The sequence below is a fragment of the Octopus sinensis genome, linkage group LG4 (genome assembly GCF_006345805.1).
Source record: "Octopus sinensis linkage group LG4, ASM634580v1, whole genome shotgun sequence".
Lineage (NCBI taxonomy): Eukaryota > Metazoa > Mollusca > Cephalopoda > Octopoda > Octopodidae > Octopus > Octopus sinensis.
In genome coordinates this window covers 83,644,920-83,670,562 of record NC_043000.1, presented here as the reverse complement: position 1 = coordinate 83,670,562, position 25,643 = coordinate 83,644,920, and the positions used below count along the sequence as shown (strand labels likewise).

At 36.6% G+C, this 25,643-nt stretch overlaps 1 protein-coding gene across 2 annotated transcripts in view; it reads left to right on the top strand.

Moving 5' to 3' along the window:
- Positions 1 to 25,120, top strand: part of LOC115210521 (protein broad-minded) — a 247,424-nt gene extending 222,304 nt beyond the window's left edge. For both annotated transcript variants that reach the window (XM_036502208.1, XM_036502209.1), the window contains exons 26-34: positions 1,552 to 1,648; positions 3,607 to 3,729; positions 7,780 to 7,857; positions 11,881 to 11,935; positions 13,543 to 13,661; positions 16,951 to 17,105; positions 19,034 to 19,162; positions 20,650 to 20,838; positions 23,628 to 25,120. In XM_036502208.1, the coding sequence (XP_036358101.1) occupies positions 1,552 to 1,648; positions 3,607 to 3,729; positions 7,780 to 7,857; positions 11,881 to 11,935; positions 13,543 to 13,661; positions 16,951 to 17,105; positions 19,034 to 19,162; positions 20,650 to 20,838; positions 23,628 to 23,762 (1,080 nt within the window). In that variant the 3' untranslated portion in view covers positions 23,763 to 25,120. The remainder of the gene's footprint in view (positions 1 to 1,551; positions 1,649 to 3,606; positions 3,730 to 7,779; positions 7,858 to 11,880; positions 11,936 to 13,542; positions 13,662 to 16,950; positions 17,106 to 19,033; positions 19,163 to 20,649; positions 20,839 to 23,627) is intronic.
- The last annotated feature ends 523 nt before the right edge of the window (positions 25,121 to 25,643 follow it).

Sequence of the window (25,643 nt, the reverse complement as noted above, 5' to 3'; positions counted from 1 at the left end):
CATTCGATCCTTTTTCCAAGAAATCTAATGCTCATAGCTTAGTTTTTCCTTGGGGCTGGCCAGATCGGAGCGATCTCAAGATTAATCAGCCGAAATTGCAAGGATGATCCGGTTCTTGACTGAAGATTAGAGGCTTCGAATGACCCGTCTGTTTTTTGGGTCATCTATTTGAGTGTTTTGCGTTCTTGTCCCATTTTGTATTTATATATATATATGTAGTTGTGATACCCATGTCAGTGGAACATAAAAAGCACCATCTGAACGTGGCCGATGCCAGTGCTGCCTGACTGGCGTCCATGTCGGTGACACGTAAAAAGCACCAACCAATCGTGGCCATTTGCCAGCCTCCTCTGGACCCTGTGCCGGTGGCACATAAAAAGCACCCACTACACTTACGGAGTGGTTGGCATTAGCAAGGGCATCCAGCTGTAGAAACACTGGCAGATCAGACTGGAACCTGGCACAGCCTCCTGGCTTCCTAGGCTCCGGTCGAACTGTCCAACCCATGCTAGCATGGAAAATGGACGTTAAACGATGATGATGATATATATCCTATTACTACTATAGTGACTTCTGCTCCTTGAGATTAACTGGTCTCATGTCCTCACTATGTTAACACTTACTCATCTTATCTCATCATCCACATTGTATCCACCAACATTCATCTCTTGATTCTACACTAACCACTATACCCTGTCTTTCCTTTCCAAAATGTAGACCTCTAGAATTCACTCCTTGTTTTTTCTTGCAGTAACTCATTTTCAACTAAACAAAATAGATGTTAATCATCATTCTTGGAGTGCCCATGAAGGCCCTGAGCTCAAGGGCCTCTTTCCTATATGACCATCACTAAGGAGATGCACTGGACAGCACTGATCCCTCACTATTCAATGGTGCATCTTCAAATTTCCTGTGGTACACATATTTTGAAAGTCTGCTTTAGCATTTTTACAAATTAGTGCCCACCCAGAATATTCTGAATCAACTCCAAGCACCAAAATCTATTAACAGGCTGCCTCGCAATCAAACAGATGTTGAAAACCCCAAAGTACTTGTGTTGTGTATTTGACCACCAATACAATTAATTAATCATGCCTCAGCTCAGTTCTCTACCAAATCATTTAGAAATATTAATTGATTTAGTGTAGTCTTATGTCTTCTTCAACAGAACCATTTATATATTACTTGTTTAATGCTATAAAGCTAGAAATAAACACTGGTCATTTAAAAGCCCTATAATAGACATTTACATATGTGTATATCTGCCATAAATTTACATTGGCCATCACCAAAAATATCCTATCAAATGCTTTGTTCAATCATCTACTTGTTTGTTACTCAAGCAGATATGACTGAAGCCAACAAAACATCAGTCACAATAATCCTCTTCATTCATTCATCCAATGTCTTCTATTTCTTTTATTTTTCCTAAGTTCTTACACTGAAAACCTTTCTCTTTGGAAAAGTTTAAAAGATATTAAATATTTTTTAAAATCTGTTGATATAATTAGTGTTAGTTCATGTCTGATATTGTCTCTTGTTTACTTTCAGGATTCAGATAATGTTTACTCTTATCCTTTGTTTTCAAAATATCCTGTCCCAGATGTATACACACTTCCCATAACTAAGTCAACCCAGTTAAAAGATGGTAAGTCATATTCTGTTCATAACTTAGTATGAATAATATTAATATTTCAGTAGTCCAAGGTGGCAAGCTGGCAGAATCATTACTGCATCAGGCAAAATGTTTAGCAGTATTTTGTTTGCCTTTACATTCTGAGTTCAAATTCTGCCAAGGTCAATTTTGCCTTTTCATCCTTTCAGGGTCAATAAATGAAGTACCAGTTGAACATTAAGTGGGGGGGGTCAATGTAATTAACTTACCCCTGCCCCCAAATTGCTGACCTTGTGCCAAATTTTGAAACCAGCATTTCAGTAGTCTTATTTTATTACACATTTTGACTGCACAGTCAGATGCAACTCCATGCACTTTGGTTATACACAGTATTTTGTCTTCATGGTTTTTATTGCATTGAATCTGCTTTATGTAATATGTGAGTGTAACATTGCTAGTGGTACTGTTTTATGTATATTATGGTGGTTTCAGCCAGCATAATTCTTATCACAGAAGATCTGTGAAGAAATATTTTCACTTAATCTCTTGTTAATAAAAATAAGTATACTCTACATTCCTAAAGTATTGAGTCTTTTGTTTTGAATTGTGGATTGCCTTTTAAGCTAGTATATAGCTTTTAAGCAACTGACCCCAAATGAGAAGATCTGCAAACAGATATCTGACTTGTTTTGGAGAATTTGTTGCAATTGCTTCCTCCACAGTCATATCCCAATGATGATCATATTTGGCGCAAAAAATCATGCAACAAAAAAAATCATTGAAAACAATCGCAGTAATGAAAACATAGGAATCCAAAATTTCAGGATCACCAGTCCAGATTCGACCTGAAAAATTGTTATTGTATAAAAAAATTTGTCGCAAAAAGTCGCGTTTTTGCAACAAATGTTTTTTGTATCTATAGTTCCAACTTTTGGCTCACCACACAGAATCCCAACTTGCTCCTTTCTGCAAATTGAACAAGTTATCTCGTGTTTGATTTCTGCTAAACATTTACCATTGCTTGGTTTGTATTGAGGCCTTTCAATTCTAGGTGTTAGTGCCATGTTTGGAATTTCTTCTCAATTTTATTTTGCAAGATTCTGCAGAACATGTCATCAGCATACAGAAGTCCCCATTGATAATTAGTCATAAACTCCTGTTAAAGGCTTGAGAATTGTTATAACAAGAGGAGACTAAAAAGTCAGTTTTGATGGGCTCCTCTCTGCACGCTAATTCTTTGCAGAACTCATTGCTAACTCTCAACCTTGCTGACATTTCTGTTCCTGGCATCCATAGCTCTCACAAACTATCTGCAACTAGTCGTTTTTTCTAATAACCATCATCATCTTCATCATTTAATGTTCGTTTTCCATGCTGGTATGGGTTGGACAGTTTGACAGAAGCTGTCAAGGATCCAATTGTCTGTTTTGGCTGGATGACCTTCCTAATGCCAACCACTTTACAGAGTTTGCTGGGTACTTTTTACATGCCACTGGCACAAGTGCATTTTACATGACATTGACACATGCATTTTACCAGACCACAAATTGCGCTAAATTGCAAATGTCTTCTCCAGGCACATGGCTCAGTGGTTAGAGTGTCAAGCTTACAATCATGAGGTTGTGAGCTTGAATCCCGGACCAGGCTACGTGTTGTGTTCTTGAGCATGACACTTTATTTCACATTGCTCCAGTTCACTCAGCTGTAGAAATGAGTTGCAGTGACACAGGTGCCAAGCTGTATCGGCCATTGCCTTTCCCTTGAATAACACTGGCGGCGTAGAGAGGGGAGGCCGGTATGCATGGGTGACTACTGGTCTTCCATAAACAACCTTGCCCAGACTTGTGCCTGGGATGGTAACGTTCTAGGTGCAATCCCATGGTCTGCTAAGAAGTTCCTCTGGATTTTTCTTATTAGAGAGTGTCAGTTACACTAAACTTCATCTCATCAAAACTAATTCTTTATCTAACCAGGTGCTCATTTAATTACAGATCCTGACTTGCTAAAATTATTGCCCTGCCAAGATGGTCCACCTTCTATGGAATGGTTGACTGAAATGCAGGAAGTATTTTGCAATATTCTCTCTGCTAAACCTCAACATACACAGCAGACTGGTGAGTTTTGTGTTATTTGCTTGTTTATTTGTTTCCATCTCATGTCTTATTTATTTACATTAATTGAATATATTCAAACTTAATTTGTTAAATCAAATGTAATACACATACACATATGAACATTTAGGACGGTGCTGACACCATCACCTTTTGAGTTCCTTTCAAAGAACAGCTACTTGTCTTTATTTACCTACTCTTCAACCGCTTTCCTCTGACTTCTCCCTGAGTTTTTTTATCAGAAACTCCCATGATCTTCTCTGAACTCACTGACTGAATACCACCCCTGTATCTAAACCCATGTTCTGCAACAAACCCTCCCCCATTGTGTCAGCTCTATTGTACATTAACCCATCCACCCCTATACTTCAAGCTGAAATGTAGTGCTCTCTGTACCTTCAACATTATCATACTTTTATCAATATTTACCTGGTTTTGAAGAACCTTTAATCCTTTAGCATTCAAATTATTCTGTCAAATGTAATGCTTTTTCATTCATACTGTTTTAAATTAATCATAGCTTTGAAATTGTGATATTTAGAATGGCATTGAAGGGTAGGTGTAACAGGCTGGATCTAGCTGATTAGAACATAAAACAGGCAGCATATTTGTGCCAGATGTGGCCAGTTTAAATGCTAAAGGGTTAAATGCTATGGCCCTTCCATTGCCTTATTCAAATGATAACATATTTTTAACACCATTATTTTCTAAAGTAATTGATGTATTTTTCAAATCTTAATGTTTTCATTAAGATTTTAAAATATATTTTACAACTCTATGCTCTTCATAACATCAGTCACTTCAACAAATAAATAAGAAGGGTTCTTATGCAAAGTTTGCTTGACCTTCTCAAAAAGCAGTCAATTCTCCTTCAAATTATGCTCTACTACCATAAAAGGAAGAAAGAAATTGTCAAGTGATACAATTGTAAATACTCTGTATCTGGTAGCTACATGGGATACAGTCATCCTACATACAGTCATGGGATACAGTCATCCTATAGGGAACACATTGATCATGATATCCAACACTTTAGGTTATATCAATAATGTGCTACGATGATGATGATGATGATGTGCTACATGTAGGCGACACACTGATAATGTTGTCCCACATGTGGGAGACACTTTGATAACATTGTTCTACACAGACAAGACACATTGATAATGTATTACATATATCATGGGTACACATTGATATTATCCTACATGTACTATGGAGAATACATTGACAAGATTGTCCTGTATATAGTATGACTCAATTAATGACAGGAGGGGCACAGCTGAAATACCTTTAATTATAGGCCTGCTCATTCAGAGCTTACCTGATATTAAACAATAACAACCACATATAGAACTCAATGTTCAATGATGTTCATAGTGATTAGTAATGTAATGTACCAGAGGGAAAGCTTCAGTGAGATTGCTCAATCTGCTAGTAACAGTAGTCGGAGCTCCTTTAAATCACATCAATATCTTTTGAAAAAAAATAAATAGACAGACTCAATGGATTATGAAGTCTTAGATACACTATGTTCTAAAAAAAACAAAAGTGGATTGGTCACAACTGGAATACTTCTGGTTATTATTCTACTTGATTCAGGCTGAGTTGAGTTCAAGCAAATGCTGTGTCAGAGGCTAAACTCACAAACCACAACACACACACACACACACACACACCGCACAACTACTTGTTCTTCAGTTGATGGTATTAGACCATTGCAACATTTATCAACTTTCAACATTACTGCCTTGTCTCTCTCCCTCTGTCTCTGTCTGTCTATCTCTCTCTCTCTCTCTATCTATCTATCTATCTATCTATCTATCTCCCTCCCTCTCTCTCTTCCTCTTTCCCCCTCCCCCTCTCTCTACAAACATCATTAATACTGTCAGAATATCAACAGATATTTCTACTGTTTAACTCAATTATGTACTTCTGATTCACAATTTTCTAACCACAGTGACAAAGACATAGTGTGTGTGTGTGTGTGTGTGTGTGTGTGTGTGTGTGTGTGTGTGTGTGTTGTGTGCGTGTTGTCTGTGGTGTATGTACGTATGTGTGCCGTTGTAACTAACCAAATTACCATCATTGCTGACTATTTGTCACTCTATTGCAGAAATATTACTGATGTCTCTGTGGTATTGTATGAGTGTTATTGTGAATGTTTATGTTGCTGTGAGTGGAAGCATGTGTTTCTTGTCAAAGGTGTGTGTGTTTATATTTTCATTGTATGTTTGTGTGTGTATGTGTGTTGCCATGTGAGCATGTGTGTCTCTGTATTGTTAAAGTGTGTTTGTGTCTCATTGTATGTTTGCACATGTGTTTTTATGTAAATCTGCAGGCAATGGTAAATAGCAGGTAAGCTCCAACAAACCAAGTCTACAACTCACTTTTCATTCTCATTTCTTTTCACTTTACATTACTAATGTTCTTCAGAAAAATGACCCTAAGAATGACAGACCTAAAAATCATGTTTTTTTTTTTTTTAGCTTCATATTCATTACAAAAAAAGAAAACTCATCATCATCTTAATGTCCACTTTTCCAAACCTGCATGAGGCAGATAGAATTTGTTGAGGCAAATTTTCTATGGCTGTATGCCCTTCTTGTTGCCAACCCTTACTTGTTTCCAAATAAGGTAATATTTCCCCATGTACATACATGTAATTCACAGATTGGAAACAAACATCAGTTGTAGGAAGGTGATATTGTCAATGCAAGAGGGGACAAACACACACACACACATACATATACATGAAGGGCTTTTTTTCAGTTTCGATCTACCAAGCCCGCTTACAAAATTTTGGTTGACCCTGGCCTATAGTAGAAGACACTTGTCTGAGGTGCTTCAGAAAAATGAATAAAAAAAAGAAAACTTTTTTTTCTACTTCATACTTCTCTGGAAAAAAAAAAAACAACTAAGACATTTAATCCTGCGAAGATGCCATGTGTCAGAGACATAGCATGCCAGCTCCAAAAGTTTATTGTATGTATAAAGGTTGTAAGTTGCCAAAATTGTGCAGTGCCAGACTAAGATATGTACTGTATTTAATGATATCTCCCAACATCCTTAAGTAAAATCTTTCCACAGTTGGCTTCTGTGGAATTGTTATGTACCAGTAATATATCACACTCTTCACCTTCAAACTATAGCATTGGGCCAAGTCAAAATGGATTTATGTGTGTGTTGTTGAGGTCAGAAGAACTTATAAACTCTCAAGAGTGCATGAAATAATTATTTTTGAAATATTGGCTCACAAAGCACATCACATAAAGCTATAAATAACAGCATACAAACATTGGGTTGGAAAACCTTTTTAGAAAGAAAAAGTCAAAGCAGCCATCAACATTTTCTAACATAAAACAGATTACCCTCTCTCTCTCTCTCTCTCTCCCTCTCGACAAACATCATTAATACTGTTATTTCTAGTGGAGGGCTTTGCTCAGTAGTTAGAGTGTTGGGATCACAATCATGAGCTACTGAGTTTGATTCCTGAACCAGGTTATGTGTTGTGTTCTTGAGCAGGACACTTTATTTCATGTTGCTCCATTTCACTCAGCTGTAGAAATGAGTTGCAATGTCACAGGTGCCTTTGCCTTGCTCTTGGATAACATTGGTGACATGGAGAGGGAGGACTGGTATGCACAGGTGACTGCTGGTCTTCCATAAACAACCTTACACCCAGACTTGTGCCTTGGAGGAGGACTTTCTAGGTGCAATCCCATGGTCATTCAGGACTTAGGGGAGTCTTTACCCCCTGATTACCCTTTTTATAAATATTGGGTTGAAAACCCTTTTGGAAAGAAAAAAAATCAAATGGCCATCAACATTTTCTATCCAAAAAAAGGATTACTGCCCTTCCTCCCTCCTTCTCTCTCTCTCTTTTGACAAACACCATTAATCTATCAGACCCTTATGTTTATTTGGGTGCTATTTCAACCTAATATTTTTTTACATGCTATTATTTATACCTTAATTTATGTGTGTCCAAACATGTGATCATAACCCACATCTCACCTTATCATAACTCTGTTATTATTAATTATTCTTCAGTGAACCAGCAACTTCTAGAACGAACTATATTAGTGCTACTAGAATCTACTACAACTGAAGTATCTCAGACAATATCAGGTTTGTTGAGTTAATTCCCAGTTTTTAATTTATGTATTAATTTGATTTTTTTTCTTTCTATTTAAGTTTCATCTGAGTGTCTTACCATTACTTGTTCTCAGCTGTCAGTGTTTCATATTTCCACTATGTCAGATTTTAGCTCAGTCTTTATTATTATTGTCGTCGTCGTCGTTATTGTTATTATTTTTGTTGTTGTTGTTGTTATTGTTGTTGTTGTTGTTGTTATTTTTGTTGTTGTTGTTGTTATTATTTTTGTTGTTGTTGTTGTTGTTGTCATCAAGGTAAGACATGTTTTTCTGAGCTCTGTCAGTTTGAAATTTGTTATTTTTTCAAGTTTATTGACTGTTTGTATGTTGGTTTATGCTTTCTGAACCCCTTTTGGTGTGCATAAGGGGTTCTTTTGTTGAAAATTTCCCTCTTTTAGGGGTGAATTTCAGACTTTTTGTCCATTTAAAAAACATTTTATTTTTTCATTTGACAAAAAAAATAAAACAAGATAGCTTCTTCTGTTGAGGGGAGTGGCAGTGGCTGTTCTGACATTCTGACAATCAAGATTCCCCCCCCTCTAAGCAGCACAATCACGAGCAGCAATGCCAACACCACCAACCACAACAACAAGGAAAATATAGCAAACCAAGAAATTGTTCCTGAAAAAGAGAAGGAGGAAGAAAGAAAAGAAACAAAAAAGAATGACACTGACACCACAAACACAAACAGCAAATTTAGCAGCAACGGCTTCGCCTAAGCAGCAAAGCAGACAAAAGAGTTGTTGAATTTAACAAAAAATGAACTACAAAATGCAAAGGAGTTGTTAATGAAGGAAGGAAACAATGTCTTCCTTAACACTCCTCAGGAATTAATCAAGGAGATGGATTGAAAATCAGTAATATACAGAGTTTTAAACATCAAGAAGAAAAGGGTAGAATGAGCCAGCCAACAATAGTTGAAAATGGCTCTCCGACCGATTTGGACCAACAAAACCTATGTGACAAGAGGAAAGTGCTTCGACACGGTGGAAGTGTATTTTGCAACAGAGAATAAAGCCACCATTCGGTCTTTGGTGGACCAGAACGGATGCATGGTGTTCAAGCCAAAACAGATGTGTGCGGCTTTTCAGTGCACTTCGCTCGATTGTTTGGGATGAATGGTGGGATGGATAATAGGCAGACTTCGGTGTCTACCACGACTCTCGACAAGCAATGCGGAGTGCTGTGAAGGTCAATAACAGCCGCAGAAGTACAGCAAGCAATTAAAAGTTGCATGAGAGGTAGATTACCAGGTTTGGATGGTCTGCTCTACAAGTTTTATACTTCAATGCCAGACTTGTTTGTGAGTTTCTTAGCAAACATCTACTGCAACTGGCAGCAAAACGGGAGAATTTCCACTTTTGTCTGTCGAGGGGTAGTGGTACTACTAAGAAAGAACCCAAACAAGGCGGATGTTATAGAGAATTTCAGGCCCATCACTCTGATCAATGCAGAGTTGAATATTTTGGCCAAGGTGTTAGCCAAGAGGCTGGCGCTTGTCGTGGACAAACTGGTTGGCGAGGTGTAAACTTGCAACATCCCAACCAGGAGTGTTCACAATAACCTCCATCTTCTGCGCTACATCATAGAGAGGGTGGGTAATGAAGCTGCCATGGGTGGGGCTCTGATCAATTTAGATCAATCTAAAGCTTTTGATAGTGTTGACCATCAATACTTGGGAGCTGTCCTTAGGGCTGCCGGTTTCAGTGCAGTTTTCTGCAGTTGGGTTGCTGCTTTATACAGTGGCATCTGCTCTGTTGTTTGGGTGAATGGTCAGAGTCATTCAGCATCTTGCATTTGGTCTGTGAATGGTACCCTCTCTCCCCTCTTCTCTATGTACTGACTCTTGAGCCATTACTGTGGAATTTGGAGGCTTTGGGGGGTATTCCGTATGATCTAGGATGTGGGAGAAGTGTGTCTGCTTATGCTGATGACGTCACTGTCATAGTGTCAAACCACAGACATATAGATCTGATTGGTGAAACACTACTGGAATATGAAGCAGTGACAGAAGCTAAAATTAATGCGGAAAAGTCAGTGGGCTTGCAACCTGGCACCTGGAGAGATAAGTCCATGTCATCCAACAGCATAGTGGGGCACTGGACAGACAGTCCCATTAAGTTGCTCGGAGTTTGGTTTGGACTCCCAGGTGGAGAAGAACTGGGATAAGGTGATGAGCAAGGTGGCCAATCTCACCCAGAAAGGGACTGAGAGAAAGCTGTCCCTGAAAAGTCAAGCGGAGGTGGCAAATACATACATCGCATCCATCATCTATTACTGCTGACTGTCATCCCTTGCTCTGTTTGCTGGTTGACCAAGCTGGTGCACTTACTCTTCCGCTTTCTGCAGAAGGGGCATGTTCCACTGGTCAGGCACTCCATCTGCTGTCAACAGCTGCTGAATGGAGGGCTGGGTTTGCTGATGTGCAGACATGTGCTGAGGTTGCAGCATCTCCAGCATTTCCTTGACAATGAGCAGGTGTGGTCACTGTTTGCAAGACACGCTATTCCACAGCTCGTCTCTTTGACTGAGTTGCAATCCCAAATTAGGGTAGACTGAGGAGAGGCACTTAACACTTCGAATGCCATCAGGTGCTCACAGCCCTCTGCCAAGTGGGCAATGCGGTCAAGTGGGTAATGCCAAGTGGGCAATGTGGTCATTAGTAGTTCTACTCTAGTGTTCTATAGAGAGCTAGTGGAGGGAAAGTGCGACGATGTTTTCAGAGAAATTCTGTGCATCGATGAAGATCAACTAACCAGTCTGTTTCAGAGAACTTTCGGGCCTGGGCCTATGGATAACTTCCAGAAATCCCTTGCCTGGCAGTGCTACTGAGGGGTGCTGCCTGTTCGAGATAAACTTTACAGGCACAGAAGTGCTGTCAGCCAGGCCTGTCTGGGGTGCGCCCAGAACGATGAAATCATTCTGCACACCCTAGTCAAGTGCCCGAGTATTGCTGTCCTGTGGGTTTATGTCGAACACCTGCTGTTGCATGTAGGACGAATCCAGCTATCAGCTGAATCCATTGTGAAGGTTGCCCTGCTGCCCTCTTTTGGCTGGGAGGGGAAAGCAATTTTTATTTGTCTAGTGGCTGTAGCAAAAGAGGCAGTATGGTGGACCTGTTTGAAAGGGCTAAAGACGGGCACTTTGCTCTTTGACCAAGCCCTCATCAACTTCTTCAAGTTTCACTTGAAAAGGAAGTTGAGGGTGGATAGGGAAGTGTTGCCTTGTAGCAAGTTTGTTGAAAGGTAGGTGAATGTTGGAAGAATGGCCAGTGTGAAAGGACCAATTCTGAGCGTGGACCTGTAAATTAAAGGAGAAGGGCTCTTGCCCTGTTCAGACACCCGTGACTTCTGTGGGTCTTTTCACAGGGTCCTTAATGTGCCTCCCCTATTGGGAGTTTTCAGTTGTTTAATTTTTAATCGCTATTTATAATATTTACATGTTGTAAAATCCGTTGTATTTTCCTGTTTTTGTATTTTATGTTATTGTATGTCTTTTAATGTAATTTTATGTAAGCCCTTGTGGCTAATAAACGAAGTTGTTGTTGTTGTTGTTGTTGTTGTTGTTGTTGTTGTTGTTGTTGTTGTTGTTGTTGTTGTTGTTGTTGTTGTTGTTGTTGTTGTTGCTGCTGCTGCTGCTGCTGCTGCTGTTGTTGTTGTTGTTGTTGTTGTTGTTGTGCTGCTGCTGATGCTGTTGTTGTTGTTGTTACTTTTTATCTGAAGTTTGTTACAATCACTCGCTGAGACACACCCAGCATCCTAAGGCAAGTGAAGGATAAGAGATGTTAAAGTATAACTGAAAGCTTGGGGAGGGGAAGTGGCAGGGGCAGTAGTGAAATATCCCCATGTAATAAGTCAAAATTATTATTATTAAAGTCAAAATTAAAAGAAGAGTGCTATTGTCATCTAATGAATGATATTTCAACATCTTGTGTGTCTTATTATTATTATTATATAATTATTATCTTTCCAATAATGTTTTCTTTCTCTCCTTACAGATTTTTGTCCTAATCTGTCTCCACAGCAACTTCATGGTATTAAATTAGCCATTCGGTAAATATACAGCAGTCTTTATCATCCCAGTACTGTCCGTTTATAATATTATTTCACAATTATTTCTGAATACCAGCAATTAGCTTTATGTATCTTTGGCCTTTTTGTCATTTGTCAGTGGTATTGTTGAGACAATAAGTTCTTCAATTCTTGTGTCCGACTTCAATTAACCTCTTCCCAGACAGTGCCTTTCATAGCTGATAAACCCTAAGCACATGCATCATAGTTTTTGACGATACCTGTTGTAGATATTGCTTCAACATTGCTCAATATTTACATATAATTTATAACTATATAGCCTTCAACTACTACTTATTTAATAATCTAAATAAATTACATAACAAACCAGTTTATTATATGTTCATTAGTAATTTTCTATATAATTACATATATTATTCTTAAAGATTTGTTTTAAACAAATCTTGTAAAAACAACAAAGATAATTAAACATACTTCTGCCTCAACATTGTAGAGCAATGAGGCAGAAGTGTCTATCACTGATGTACACTTATGATTTTGTCTTGCCTCCTACCCATGTTCAATGCGGATGTCTTCGAAAACTTTGGCTCCTCTGTGCACAGCTGATCTCCACTTGCTGTGGTCCTTTGCTGACTCTTTCTATTTTTCTTCATAAATGGAGAACTCTTTCAATGTAATTCTACATTAATCCTTAAAGCACAGCTTTGGATGTCCTATACTCCTTTCATTTGCTAATTCTCTATACAACTCTTGTCATCCATTTGTGTAACATACCCTAGCCATCTGAGTTGTCTGGATCTAACTATGGAGTAGACTCCAGAGCATTTCTATGCCGGGAATTTTGCCTTGCTATCTAATGCTGAGAATCCTCCTAACTTGAGGTCAATTTGTTTCATTGCTGCCTACCAGTAATATGTTAGTTTTAATTCAGTCAATTAACACCAGTCCTTTTCAAACATGGGCCTAATGAATGATAAAAAAGTCAATACATTGTCGAAAACAAATATAATGTGTACAGTTTCTATATTCTGTACACATATTCATTAAATGCTGGAAGCAGAAATAAAATGTGTAGTTTATATATTCTGCACACCAAGCTTCTAAAATCTTATTATTTTAATTAATGATTCACATACAAATAGTGTAATAATGCCAGACTTTCAAACAGTATCACAAAGATTAGCCAAATCATTGGGAAACATAGACTTTGGAAATATGTTTTCTCTCAAGGGAATAATTGTTATTTGTTTTCAGCTCTCAGCAAACTTCTAAGAGTCCATTTTCAAAGAATATTCCAAAATCCCCAAAAGTTTACATTATTAACGTTAACTGCTATACTGAGTGGTGTGAATTGGAAGCGATGATTGGTGAGAAATGACTACTTAGATTAAAATATGAATGATTTGCTTCTAGAGCAACATTTACATCCAATCGTAGATTAAATTTGTGTTCAAATTCTATTTATCAACACCACCATCATCAATGTTTAATGAACCAAATATAAATCAAATAAAGATGTGATGCAATTTATTTCAGTGACACAAATAAGGACAGGGTAAATTTGGTAATGATATATTTCTATGCTGTCTGCAATTCTTTTTATCATTAATCTTATTGTTTTGTTTCAGATATGGAGAAAGTCTGGGATTATTATCAGAGGATGTCGATAATGCTGGAAATCTTGAATGGCTTTTAAATCAAGTCTCAGCATTGCTACAAGCAAAACAGCAGCTACATTGCAAACTTAGTATCCTTTAATTATCGGTAGAATTAGTAAAGTAGAGAATGACCAAACCTGGTTCTGCCATTAAGAAGTTCTCTTCACAAATTTGGGATTCTGGGTTCAATCACACTGCACAGCTCATTGGCAAAGTTTCTTCTGCCATAGCTTTTGGCTGACCAAAACTCTGTCGGTGAAATTTGGTAAACAAACTGTGTGAAAGTTTACCATTTGCACACACATACACATTTTTTAGCTGTAAAGCTACATAAGTGGCTCAAAGGCTGAGAGTTTCATTGTAGAACTCTCTTTTTGCATATTGAATTCTGTTTCTTCTATTTATGCCACCAAACCTCTGTGTATGTGTGTGTGTGTGTGTGTGTGTGTGTGCATGAATATATATATATGTGTGTGTGTATTTGCCACCATGAAAATCACCAGTCAATCAGTATTCTGGACAAAGGTCTCCTGTGGTTTCACTTGACCTGAATTGCTCAGGCACTAACTTGTTGCTTGTGCTACTGGAAAATGCTGATGAATCTTTGATTGGCCTATTGAATATCTATAACCAGTGGTGTTACTAATCACAAAATACAAAATATAAATGAATAAGCATCTAAAATTTGGTAATATTTAGTCTGAATCAGGCATTGAGAAAAAGGACTGTGTATGTGCTGTTTTGCTTTTAATCCAAGTTTGTGATAATTATATGGATAATACCATACTAAATTCTGGTGCCTTTAACTTAAGTACCATATTCATCTGAATATATATATATATATCAGAGACCCCCTTCGGTCACGACACAGACCATAGGATTGCACCTAGAAAGTTACCCTCCTAGACACAAGTCCGGGCGAGGTTGTTTTTATGGAAGACCAGCAGTCGCCTATGCATACCAGCCTCCCCTCTCCACGCCACCAGTGTTATCCAAGGGAAAGAGAAAGGTCGATACAGCTTGGCACCAGTGACGTCGCAACTCATTTCTACAGCTGAGTGAACTGGAGCAACATGAAATAAGTGCCTTGCTCAAGAACACAACACGCAGCTCGGTCCGGGGTTCGAGCTCAACGCTCTAACTACTGAGCCATGCGCCTTCATATATATATATATATATATATATATATATATATATATAGAGAGAGAGAGAGAGAGAGAGAGATACAAAGCGAATGTACACAAAGTACGATCATTGTTAGAAATAGCAGCTGGTAAGTTATCAGTGCTTTGTATTTATAATTCTACCTTTTATGGTGCTTTATTCATGCTGGATAGTAATATTATTATTTTTAATAATGTTTTTATGTCTTGCATGTCTTTTCACTGATCTCGGTTCGAATTTTGACTGGGGTTTGCAACCAAGTAAATAGGCAGAGATATACTCTTTTACTCTTTTACTTGTTTCAGTCATTTGACTGTGGCCATGCTGGAGCAACGCCTTTAGCCGAGCAAATTGACCCCAGGACTTGTTCTTTGGAAGCCTAGTACTTATTCTATTGGTCTCTTTTGCCGAACCACTAAGTTACAGGGACATAAACACACCATCATCGGTTGTCAAGCGACGTTGGGGGACAAACACAGACACACAAACATACACACACACATACATATATATATTCATATATACGACGGGCTTCTTTCCGTTTCTGTCTACCAAATCCACTCACAAGGCTTTGGTCAGCCCGAGGCTATAGTAGAAGACACTTGCCCAAGGTGCCATGTAGTGGAACTGAACCTACAACCATGTGGTTGGTAAGCAAGCTACTTACCACACAGCCACTCCTACACCTTTCTGTAGAGATAATCTTAAGTAATCAGATTTGATTTGAAAGATTATTAATCCCATACTACTTTTGGTGTAGATACACAAGGGTTAAGAGGATGTTTGACTTTGAAGTGTGTGACTTTGTAGATACATGATGGTTAATTAGATGTGTGACTTTAGTGTATAAATACAATGACTAATTACATGTGTGAGTTTGATATATAATAAACACAATTATAGTTGCAGGCATGGCTGTGTGGTTAGAAGCTTGCTTCTCAACAATATGGGATATGTTGGGAAAGTGTCTTCTACTATAGTCTCAGGCTGACCAAAGCCTTGTGAATGGATTTGGTAGATGGAAGCTGAAACAATCCTGTCATGTATGTCTTTGTGTCTGTCCCCACCACCATTGCTTGACAACTAGTGTTGGTTTGTTTACATCTCCATAACTTAGTAGTTCAGCAAAAGAAACCAATACAATAAGTAACATGCTTTTAAAAATATAAGTACTGGTGTTGGTACATTTGACTAAAACATTCTTCATGGTGTTCCCCCAGCATGGCTGCAGTCTAATGTCTGAAAGAGGTAAAAGATAAAAAGATAAATGACTAATTAAGTGTGTGACTTTGTAGCTACACAATCATTAGCCACATGTGAGTCTTTGGTGTATAAATACAATAGCTAATTAGTTGTGTGACGTTTTGGATTCACACTAATTAGATGTGTCACTGGTGTATAGACACAATTAGATGTGTGAATTTAGTGTACAGAATCTCTTGGAGTTTTGAAAATATTTAGTTTAGAATCACTTGGAATATGGGAGACTTTTCAATGTTTTACTTCTCACATTTCTGTATTAAATAACTGGCTCTTAGTTTTCATATCCCACCTCACTATTCCAATGTGTCACTAAATAAATACTTGCCCTAATTTACATGAATATCAGTAAAATTTACCTGTAACAGACATTTCTTGATGAGTAGATTAACATTGTTTCTCATCGAATCTAGTTTTATGAGAGTGAGATGTTTAGAAAAGTAAGTAGCTATATCCTTTTCAGCGCTTGAAGTAGTTACAGTGTGTAATTCATCTTTCAAGAATTTGTAATCTATGAAATCAAAAAAGATTATAAATATCAACATCAGTTGGAATACAAAAGTATTGAAATCTATAAAAATGAAAGAAAACTATTATGCTTGATGAATATCAAAGAAAACTAATTTATAGGTAACATTTTTCTTGTCTGTTTCTTTCAAGTGATAGCTTTGTGGTGTTTTGTCGCATTTTGGTATGCAGGTAGTTTGCTGGTGACTATGTAAACAAAACTATCACGTAATTACAGCTGTAATGGAAACCATATTCACATGAAGCTATTATGCTAAAACCAATGTTTACCTTTTAGTTATTTCAAAGAAACCAGTTGAAAAGAATTATTTGTGTACCAGATGGGGAATTAAAACGGAATGTATCAAATCCATGAGGTTACATCACTATTTAAATCTAAATTGTATTTGTACCTTCTTAAAAGAAACATTCCTTAAATGTTACCAGAATGTCTTCAAAGTAACTTCAAAGTGTTTGACTGGTTTGTTGCTTCCATCTACCTCGTATTTCAAGGAAATAAAGAACAAGCTTTGAAGTTATTAACCAATATATCTCGTTTAACAATATCGAAGTTTCTATGGCCAGTTTATTCTCTAATGGTGGTGAGTGTTCATTTTCTGTTCATTATATTTCTTTCTGTTTTAAAAATGCAACTAGTTTTTTTTTTTTTTTTTTATAAAACTGTGCAAAAATAAAATAATAAACTTAATGCAATATTTTTAACTGCCAATCCATGAAATTAAAGATCTGATGGCAGGAAATTATTTTCGCATAATTTTTCATCTCTTTCATAACAAATAGCCTGTTCAGTTTTAGACATAACTGCTCAAACATGCCACAGTACATGATAGGGGTTGTAGTTACTTTGGGATTTTTTTTTTTTTTTTTGCTGTGTTCTAGTAGATTTAAAGACTAAGACCTTTAGAGGAGGTTATTTATTTTTCAAAAGGATTAGCAATATCAGGGAAGTGGAAGTAGATTTTAATTAAGTATTTTAAAAAAAGGCACTGATTATGAGATTACTCTGTTCATGTTATTAGGAATCATCATCATCAACAGCAGTTAATATCCAGCATCCATGTTCACATGGATTAAACAGTTCAACGGGATCTAATGTGTTATTATGCTCCAGTGTCTAGTGTGGCATGGTTTCTACAGCAGGATTCCCTTCCTCATGTCAACCTCTTTGCAGTACATACTGGGTGCTTTTTGTGGTGCCAGCACTAGTGAAAATCATCTCATTACTTGCAAGGCTAACGACCTAAAGTGCTTCTATAACTGAACGAGAATAAATGAGAGAGTAGGCAATGATTCTAGGTACATGGCAAGTGATGTAAGATGGTAAATAAAATAAGAAGAGATATATAGTTACAAAAGACACTAGGAGAGTGAGTAACAGAGGAAAAATATGAAATTTCACTCAGATTTTAAATCAATTGTAATGTGATTTTATTCAAAATAGGCCTTATTATTTCACAGTAAGTTGATGATACAGGTATTGTTGTTTTATAATGTGACAAAGTTACTGGAGTATTTCCTAGTAAACCTACTAAATGTGTATTTTCCACTGTACTACACTCATTAACTCACTAATATTTATCTACCTATATGTGTATGTGTGTGAGAGTAGTACCTGTATTTCAAAGGGCCAGCCTTGTCACACTCTGTCATACTGAATCTCCCTGAGAACTATGTTAAGGGTACACATGTCCGTGGAGTGCTCAGCCACTTGCACGTTAATTTCATGGGCAAGCTGTTTTGTTGATCATGTCAGCTGGGACCCTTGTCATCATAACCGACAGAGTGCTCCATTTTCCATATATACATATATATATAAAAATTATGAGTTAGTGGTTATGCAACCGTCTAAGGGATAAATGTATCTTTAGGCACTACTGGTGCATTACCTATGTATAGGCCTTGCTGCAAGGTAGTTGGTAATTTAAGGGTAAACTTAAAACTTGCAAGATAACAATTTACTCAAAGTAGCCACCCGCAGCTTCCACCACGGCCTCAAAACAACTCTGGAATCTGGTGCATACATTCATCACTGATCTTGGCCACCATTTTGGCCTCAGTGTTTCAAGCAGAGCAGCTGGCGTCTTTCTCAACCGCACCCAACACAATAGTTACAATCAGGGAAATTGTAGCTGGTGAAATTGTAGAAATTCTCTGACAACAAATTCTCTTGTCTGGAGGTTTGACCAAGAGCCAAACCCTGCTGCCACACATAATGACTTTCCAGCAGACAGGCAGGCATAAATGAATGAATGAATGAATGAATGAATCTCATTTTGTAGTAAAATGTCGGGCATGATTTATTAAATGACAATACAGATGTATTGACAAATCTTATACAGATGTGGCAAAGAATAAATAAAATTTTGTGGAAATTCTACCATAAGAACAATTTTTAATTGTTCCATGAACAAGCAATTGTTTCCATTCTAATCACATTTCTACTAAAATACATCACCCCTACATGTCTATACTTTATTCTAAAAATAAAAGTCATTTCTATAATTCACAGGTTGAACCCATAGCAAGTGAGATATCTGTCCTTTACTCAACAACAGCTCATTATGTTGATTTCCTATTACAAATTGAGTTGCCACTTGTAGCAGCTGCCTTTACAATGTCTGGATTTTCTTCTATTCAGGTATGCAGCATGCAGTTTCAATGTTTTGGGTGCTTAGTTTTATTTTGTATTTTTCAGCTGTATATATGACAATACTTATTCTTGACATCATCATCAACACTATCACCATCATCGTCAATCCATTTTGTCAGTGCTTGCATGGATTAGACAGTTTTTCTGTAGCATTGTGTTTTTGCTATTTAGATTGCATGCACAAAGTAAGAGCACACCTTTGACATAGATTTGAAGAAATGCCACTTTAATGTTTGAAACTGCAAATATTGCATAAATTTTCACTTGGAACTTTAGCATGAACTGGTGATGAAAGCAGAGTTGGTACAGGAACAATTGTAACTGGTCATTAAAGATGTGTTAAAGTCTGTTTTTATATTTTCTTATTTGGATTATATTTTAGTCTGTGCTAAACCCACACAATGGTTTTACTGTTGTGAAACCTGGATTTTCTACACCTGAAGAATTTCAATATTAGTCTGGAATCCGACAGTGTAGATAGCCTAAAGCTCAGGTTGAAATACTCTATCTTTCTACCCTCCCAGAACCTTATATACACACACACACACACATACAAGATGATTCTCCAGTTCTGTATGCCTATTGTACTCACAAGATGTTTGTTATCTTGCAGTTATGGTATAGGATGCCAACCAGCAACATCCACATAATGATTTCAAACCTCTAACCACACACATTCAAAGCAAATGTCTTAACCACTCAGCCATACCTGTACTATGCATGTGTGTGTGCATCATCATCATCATGTGGGTGTGTATGTACTCTTTTACTTGTTTCAGTCATTTGACTGTGGCCATGCTGGAGCACCGCCTTTAGTCGAGCAAATCGTCCCCTGGACTTATTCTTTGTAGGCCTAGTACTTATTCTATCGGTCTCTTTTGCTGAACCACTAATGTTACAGGGACATAACACACCAGCATCGGTTGTCAAGCAATGTTGGGGGACAAACACAGATACACAAACGTATACACACACACACACACATATATACATATATACAACGGGCTTCTTTCAGTTTCCGTCTACCAAATCCACTCACAAGGCTTTGGTCGGCCCGAGGCTATAGAAGAAGACACTTGCCCAAGGTGCCACGCAGTGGGACTGAACCTAGAACCATGTGGTTGGTAAGCAAGCTACTTACCACACAGCCACTCCTTATATATATATATCATCATCATCATCATTTAACATCTGTCATCTATGCTAGCATGATATATATATATGTATATACACTCACACACATACAAAAATACATGCATACATACATGGACATATTAGGAATCAGTACATTGCATAACATATTAAACCTGCCAATGAACTATTGCCTTAACCATCTAAAGTAGGATTGTCACGCAATAGTTTAGCTGACTCTGGTTTTATCCTTGTAATTTATTCATTAGTAAAGTTATCCAAACTGTAATTTCAGTGAACATTAATTAATACATTTACAAATGCTGATCTTATTCCAATGACAGGTTTGTCAGCAATGGCTCCAGCAGTGTTTCTGGAATTATTTAGATTGGTCAGATATTGTACACTACATATGTACATGCTGTGTTCTTGGAGCTGACTACCAAATCTATTTATGTATTGCAATTCTTCATTACCTGCAGACAGAAATTCTCAGTCGTGCCCAGCAACAAACCTTACTTATATTCCTCAAGGTAAGAACATTCTTTTCATTTATTCTATAATTAATGGTTTATTTTTATTGTTATACACAAGATTAGTTTTTCAAGGAGATTGGCTCAACGTAAACATTTATATTAAAAATAATCCAAAACATAATCCAAGCAAGATTTAAACACAAACTCAACTTAATAATATATATTAATATTGTATATAGAGTATATTATAATGATCATTTCTACTGTAGTCACAAGGCCTGAAATTTTAAGGGAGGGGACAAGTCAACTACATCAACCCCAGTGCTTGACTGGTACTTAATTTATTGAGCCCAAAAGGATGAAAAGGAAAGTTGACTTTGGCAGAATTTGAACTCAGAACGTAAGGATAGACAAAATGCAGCAAAGCATTTTGCCTGGCATGCTAACAATTCTGCATCCAGAAGTGGGATCCAGGTTTGGGTGTTCCAGGATATTGTGGAGTGTGGGACCACTTCGTAACTGCTATTGTTCCCCACTCTTCTCAGACCTTGAGTTGTAGCAACTGTCAGTGTCCTGGCTATGGATAAAATAGCATGTAACCACCTGAGCCAGAGTATACTGAAATCCTGGGATACAGCATGGTAGATGTGAATTATTTCAACTGATGAACTAGATGCTGAGTGGATGAACAGACAACAAACTGTCAACAGTTGAACCCATAGCAAGTGAGATATCTGTCCTTTACTCAACAACAGCTCATTATGTTGATTTCCTATTACAAATTGAGTTGCCACTTATAGCAGCTGCCTTTACAATGTCTGGATTTTCTTCTATTCAGGTATGCAGTATGCAGTTTCAACTATAAATATCAACTGATTCAGTCAACAAATTACTGCTATCATCTTTAGTCATGGCATGTGTGGAAGAGATACTTCTGCTAATGAAAGACCAATGTGACTAAAATTCAGGCCAGACATTCATGCCTCATCATAGCTGGGGCTACAAAGTATACTAGAAAACAAGTTTATTGCTAGGGTGAAGAAGTATACCAATAAACAAGTTGGCTTATTATGTTGTGTTGTTTATAGGCCAGCCCTATAAGCAACTGCTTTGATGGGATAATTACTATTTAGTGGACAGTAACTGACATATTTATAATTACATGGAGGTCTGGAATAATATCCATTAGGTCTGTTGGGCCAACTTACATTGTGCTGGTTAATGAATGAGGCAAAGATTTTGCAACAAGAATAGCTAATCGTCAGTAGTCCTTTTTTTAAAAGTTGTTTAATACTTATGCCTCTGTGAAAATGCCTATATACTAAATTTTAAAATTCTCCAGCTACATTACTTCTAATATTCATGCTGAATACCAGGTTAAACTAAAATCCATTCTAGTTCTGTGAGGTCTCTGGTGTTATTTACACTACAAATATAACAGATATTCTTGGAAAACTTGAAGTACTGCATTGTAGTACAAAAAGACATTGTTAAAAGCCACTTTGTTCAATGACAAGGAGAAAACACATTTACCTATGTTACTATGTTCTTAAGTATACAGAGCAGATGATTGGAACCCTTGTTAATATAGAATAGCCTTTCATTAGGCTTATGATAATGCCTAAAGGTACATGGATCAGTGTGTGAATATGTGTACATGTTTATTCCACTTAAAACTAGTAATCTTTTGATGTATTGTAACATAACAGTTCAATAAATACCCATTAATAAAATAAGTACCAAAGTGAAAAATAATTACTGGGATTAAGCCCTTGTAGATGGTATCTCAGCATGTCCACAGTGTGATAATCAGTAAAAGATTAAAGGAATATATATATATATATATATATACTAAATCCCCCCCCCCAAAAAAAAGAACAAAAAGCACAAATAAAACAACAACGTGAGGATGTGGTACATGTTACATATACCACATCCTTGCAGAAGCTCAGGGAAGGAAAGATGGTTTAACATTTCAAGCAACGCTCTTCTTCAGAAACAGAGGAAAGTCCAATAGAAAGGAAGAAAGTCACTAACATGTGGTTACATTTTGAATATATATATATATATATATACATACATACATACATACCTTACTTTATTTTAAATGTTTCTTCGTCAATCTGAGAGTAATATAAATAGTATATATTTTGTCAGCTTGATCAAACATTAAATCATTGGTATGTTAACAGTGTTTTTTCATTTCATTTCTATACTGTATTATATAATGTATCTATAAATTTATATTGATTTATTACATTTATATATGTGTGTGTGTATAACATTAAATGACTGATGTTCCGTGATTTTTGTTTTTGAGGGATTTTTTGTTGCTTTAATATATTTTAGAACATATTCATATGTTCTATAATATATCATATGTTGATTCATTAGCCAACACTGTGTATTACAACCACTATAAACAATACATGTATATGTCCATGGGCAGAATAAGAGAGAATGGTTGTACACATTTCAGTTCTTGTTGGAATCCTTATTAGCACCTGAACATAGACCAGTTTATATATTTAACACATTTCATGGCAGCTAGTTGGAATATTGCTGGTGTGTTTACAGCATTTGACAATGACTCCAACAAGTATTGAATCAAAAGTTCAACTGTATACTTCTTTTTATGTCCACAAACATATTGTATTGGTGTACGACCTACACAATGTTAGCTATTAAATCTGTAGGTATGTTCTATTATACATTATAACTGTCTTCAATTTCATTGGGATGGGACATAAAAAGGTGGGAATGCGGTATTATTGTATTAACATATCTATACATATATGTGTGTGTGTGTCTGTTACATACACTTATGCTGACATGTTTTATTTCAGGAAGAACCAATTCGTGGATTTCATATCTGTCATTATTTGAATTTTATGAAAAAGTTGGAAGTCACTTACCGAGACCTGCTTCTGTCCGAAATGTGTGTTGAAAGAACCAATAGTAAGAAAAATGATATCAAATAATTTGACTTCGAATTGCAATGACAATTCAGAATGGTTCATAAGTCATTTTAAATTATTCTATGGCCATTGTTTCAACTATGTCGGTCAGTGAAAACTCATTGGAAAGAAAAAGTTCAAAGAATAAAGGGCTGTACAGCTAAATACAGATTTATCATCATGTCAGTATGATGATGATTTCTTTTCAGAAAGATCTCATGGAAATTATCTTTTTGTTTAATTTCTGACACTGATTGGCACAAGGCTGTACATTTTAGAGGAGGTGGTTTAGTCCATTGAAAAGATACCATTTCAATGTCTTTATGTTGTTTCATATATGTACATAGCATTTGATGACATATTTTATCTCCAAATATTAGTGATGAGGTTAAAAACCACCCCTCTAAATCTTTTCATGAATTCTAACAAATAATTTAATTTAAGCTTATATAAAGTGATGACTGAAAGAAATATTTATGATAGTATATGTATTTGGAATTTTGGGGTTAGTGCTCTTAACATTCTGAACTGAAATCCCTCCAAATTGTGTGAATTGGCAGATCTTCTTCTACAACACGGCATGTTGCTAATTATCATGGTCCTTTCTCATTTCCTTTGTGAAATCCAATATCTCGCATTCCATCCACTTTCAATGCTTTGCACTTCTTTATATGACTGTCATTCTTTATATGTCCATTCTCTTTGTCTTTTCTCATACTCTGCATCAGATTCCTTTTGTATCCAGTTTTTCTCTCTGTGTACTTCAATTCTGTCATTCATGTACACCAAAATTACACATCCAGCAGAGCATACTCACTTCAGTTCTTTCTAGTCTTCATAAATCTTCTGCATTCAAAACCCACAGCTTGTTTCCATGCAACATTGCTTTCATACACAATCATCTTACAATCTGCTCTTTGTTCTAACAGAGAAGTTCTTTGTTATCAGCAGAGATTATAGCTCCTGAGAATGACAGGCAGAGTCTACATACTTCAGTAGGAATCTGAACTGAGATTGTAAAGGGACAGGATGTTTAATCTAACACTTTACCATTTCTGCCATTCTACCTACCTAATACTCCTAATAATAGACACAAGGCCATAAATTTGCAGGGAGGAGTTAGTTGACTGAATCAACTCCAGAATTTGACTAGTACTTTATTTATTAACTCCAGAAGGATAAATGGCAAAACTGACTTTGACAGGATTTGAACTCAAAATGTAAAGAGCTGGAAAAAATGTTGCAAGGCATTTTATATGACATAGTAACGATTCTGCCAATCTACTACCCTGGCATTTATAATAATATTTCAAATTTTGGCACAATGCCAGCAATTTTAGGGGAAGAGCAAATCAATTACATCAACCCTAGCACTTGACTGGTATTAGATTTTAATGACCCCAAAAGGATGAAAGGCAAATTTGACTTAAGAAGAATTTGAAATCAGAACATAAAAAACCCAAAGAAGCATTTTGTCTGATGCTATAAAGGGTTATGCCAGCTTGCCACCTTAGTAATAATAATAATCTTTTCTAGAATAGGCACAGGGCTGAAATTTTGTGAGGAGGAGCTAGTTGATTGCATCAACCCTAGTGCATAACTAGTATGTATTTTACTGACCCCAAAAGGATAAAAGGCAAAGTCGACCTTGGCAGAATTTGAACTCAAAACATAAAGCTGGAAGAAATGCCATGAAGCATTTTCTTCAACATGCTAATGATTCAGCCAACTTGCTACCTTAGTAATAATAATAATTAATTCTTTTATTAGCCACAATGGCTCACATACACTAACTTTAAATGACATGACATAAACATAAAAGACAACACAAGACAAGACAAAGGGTTTTACAGCATGTAAACAATTTATAACAATAAAAAATTAAATTAAAACTCCCATAGGGGA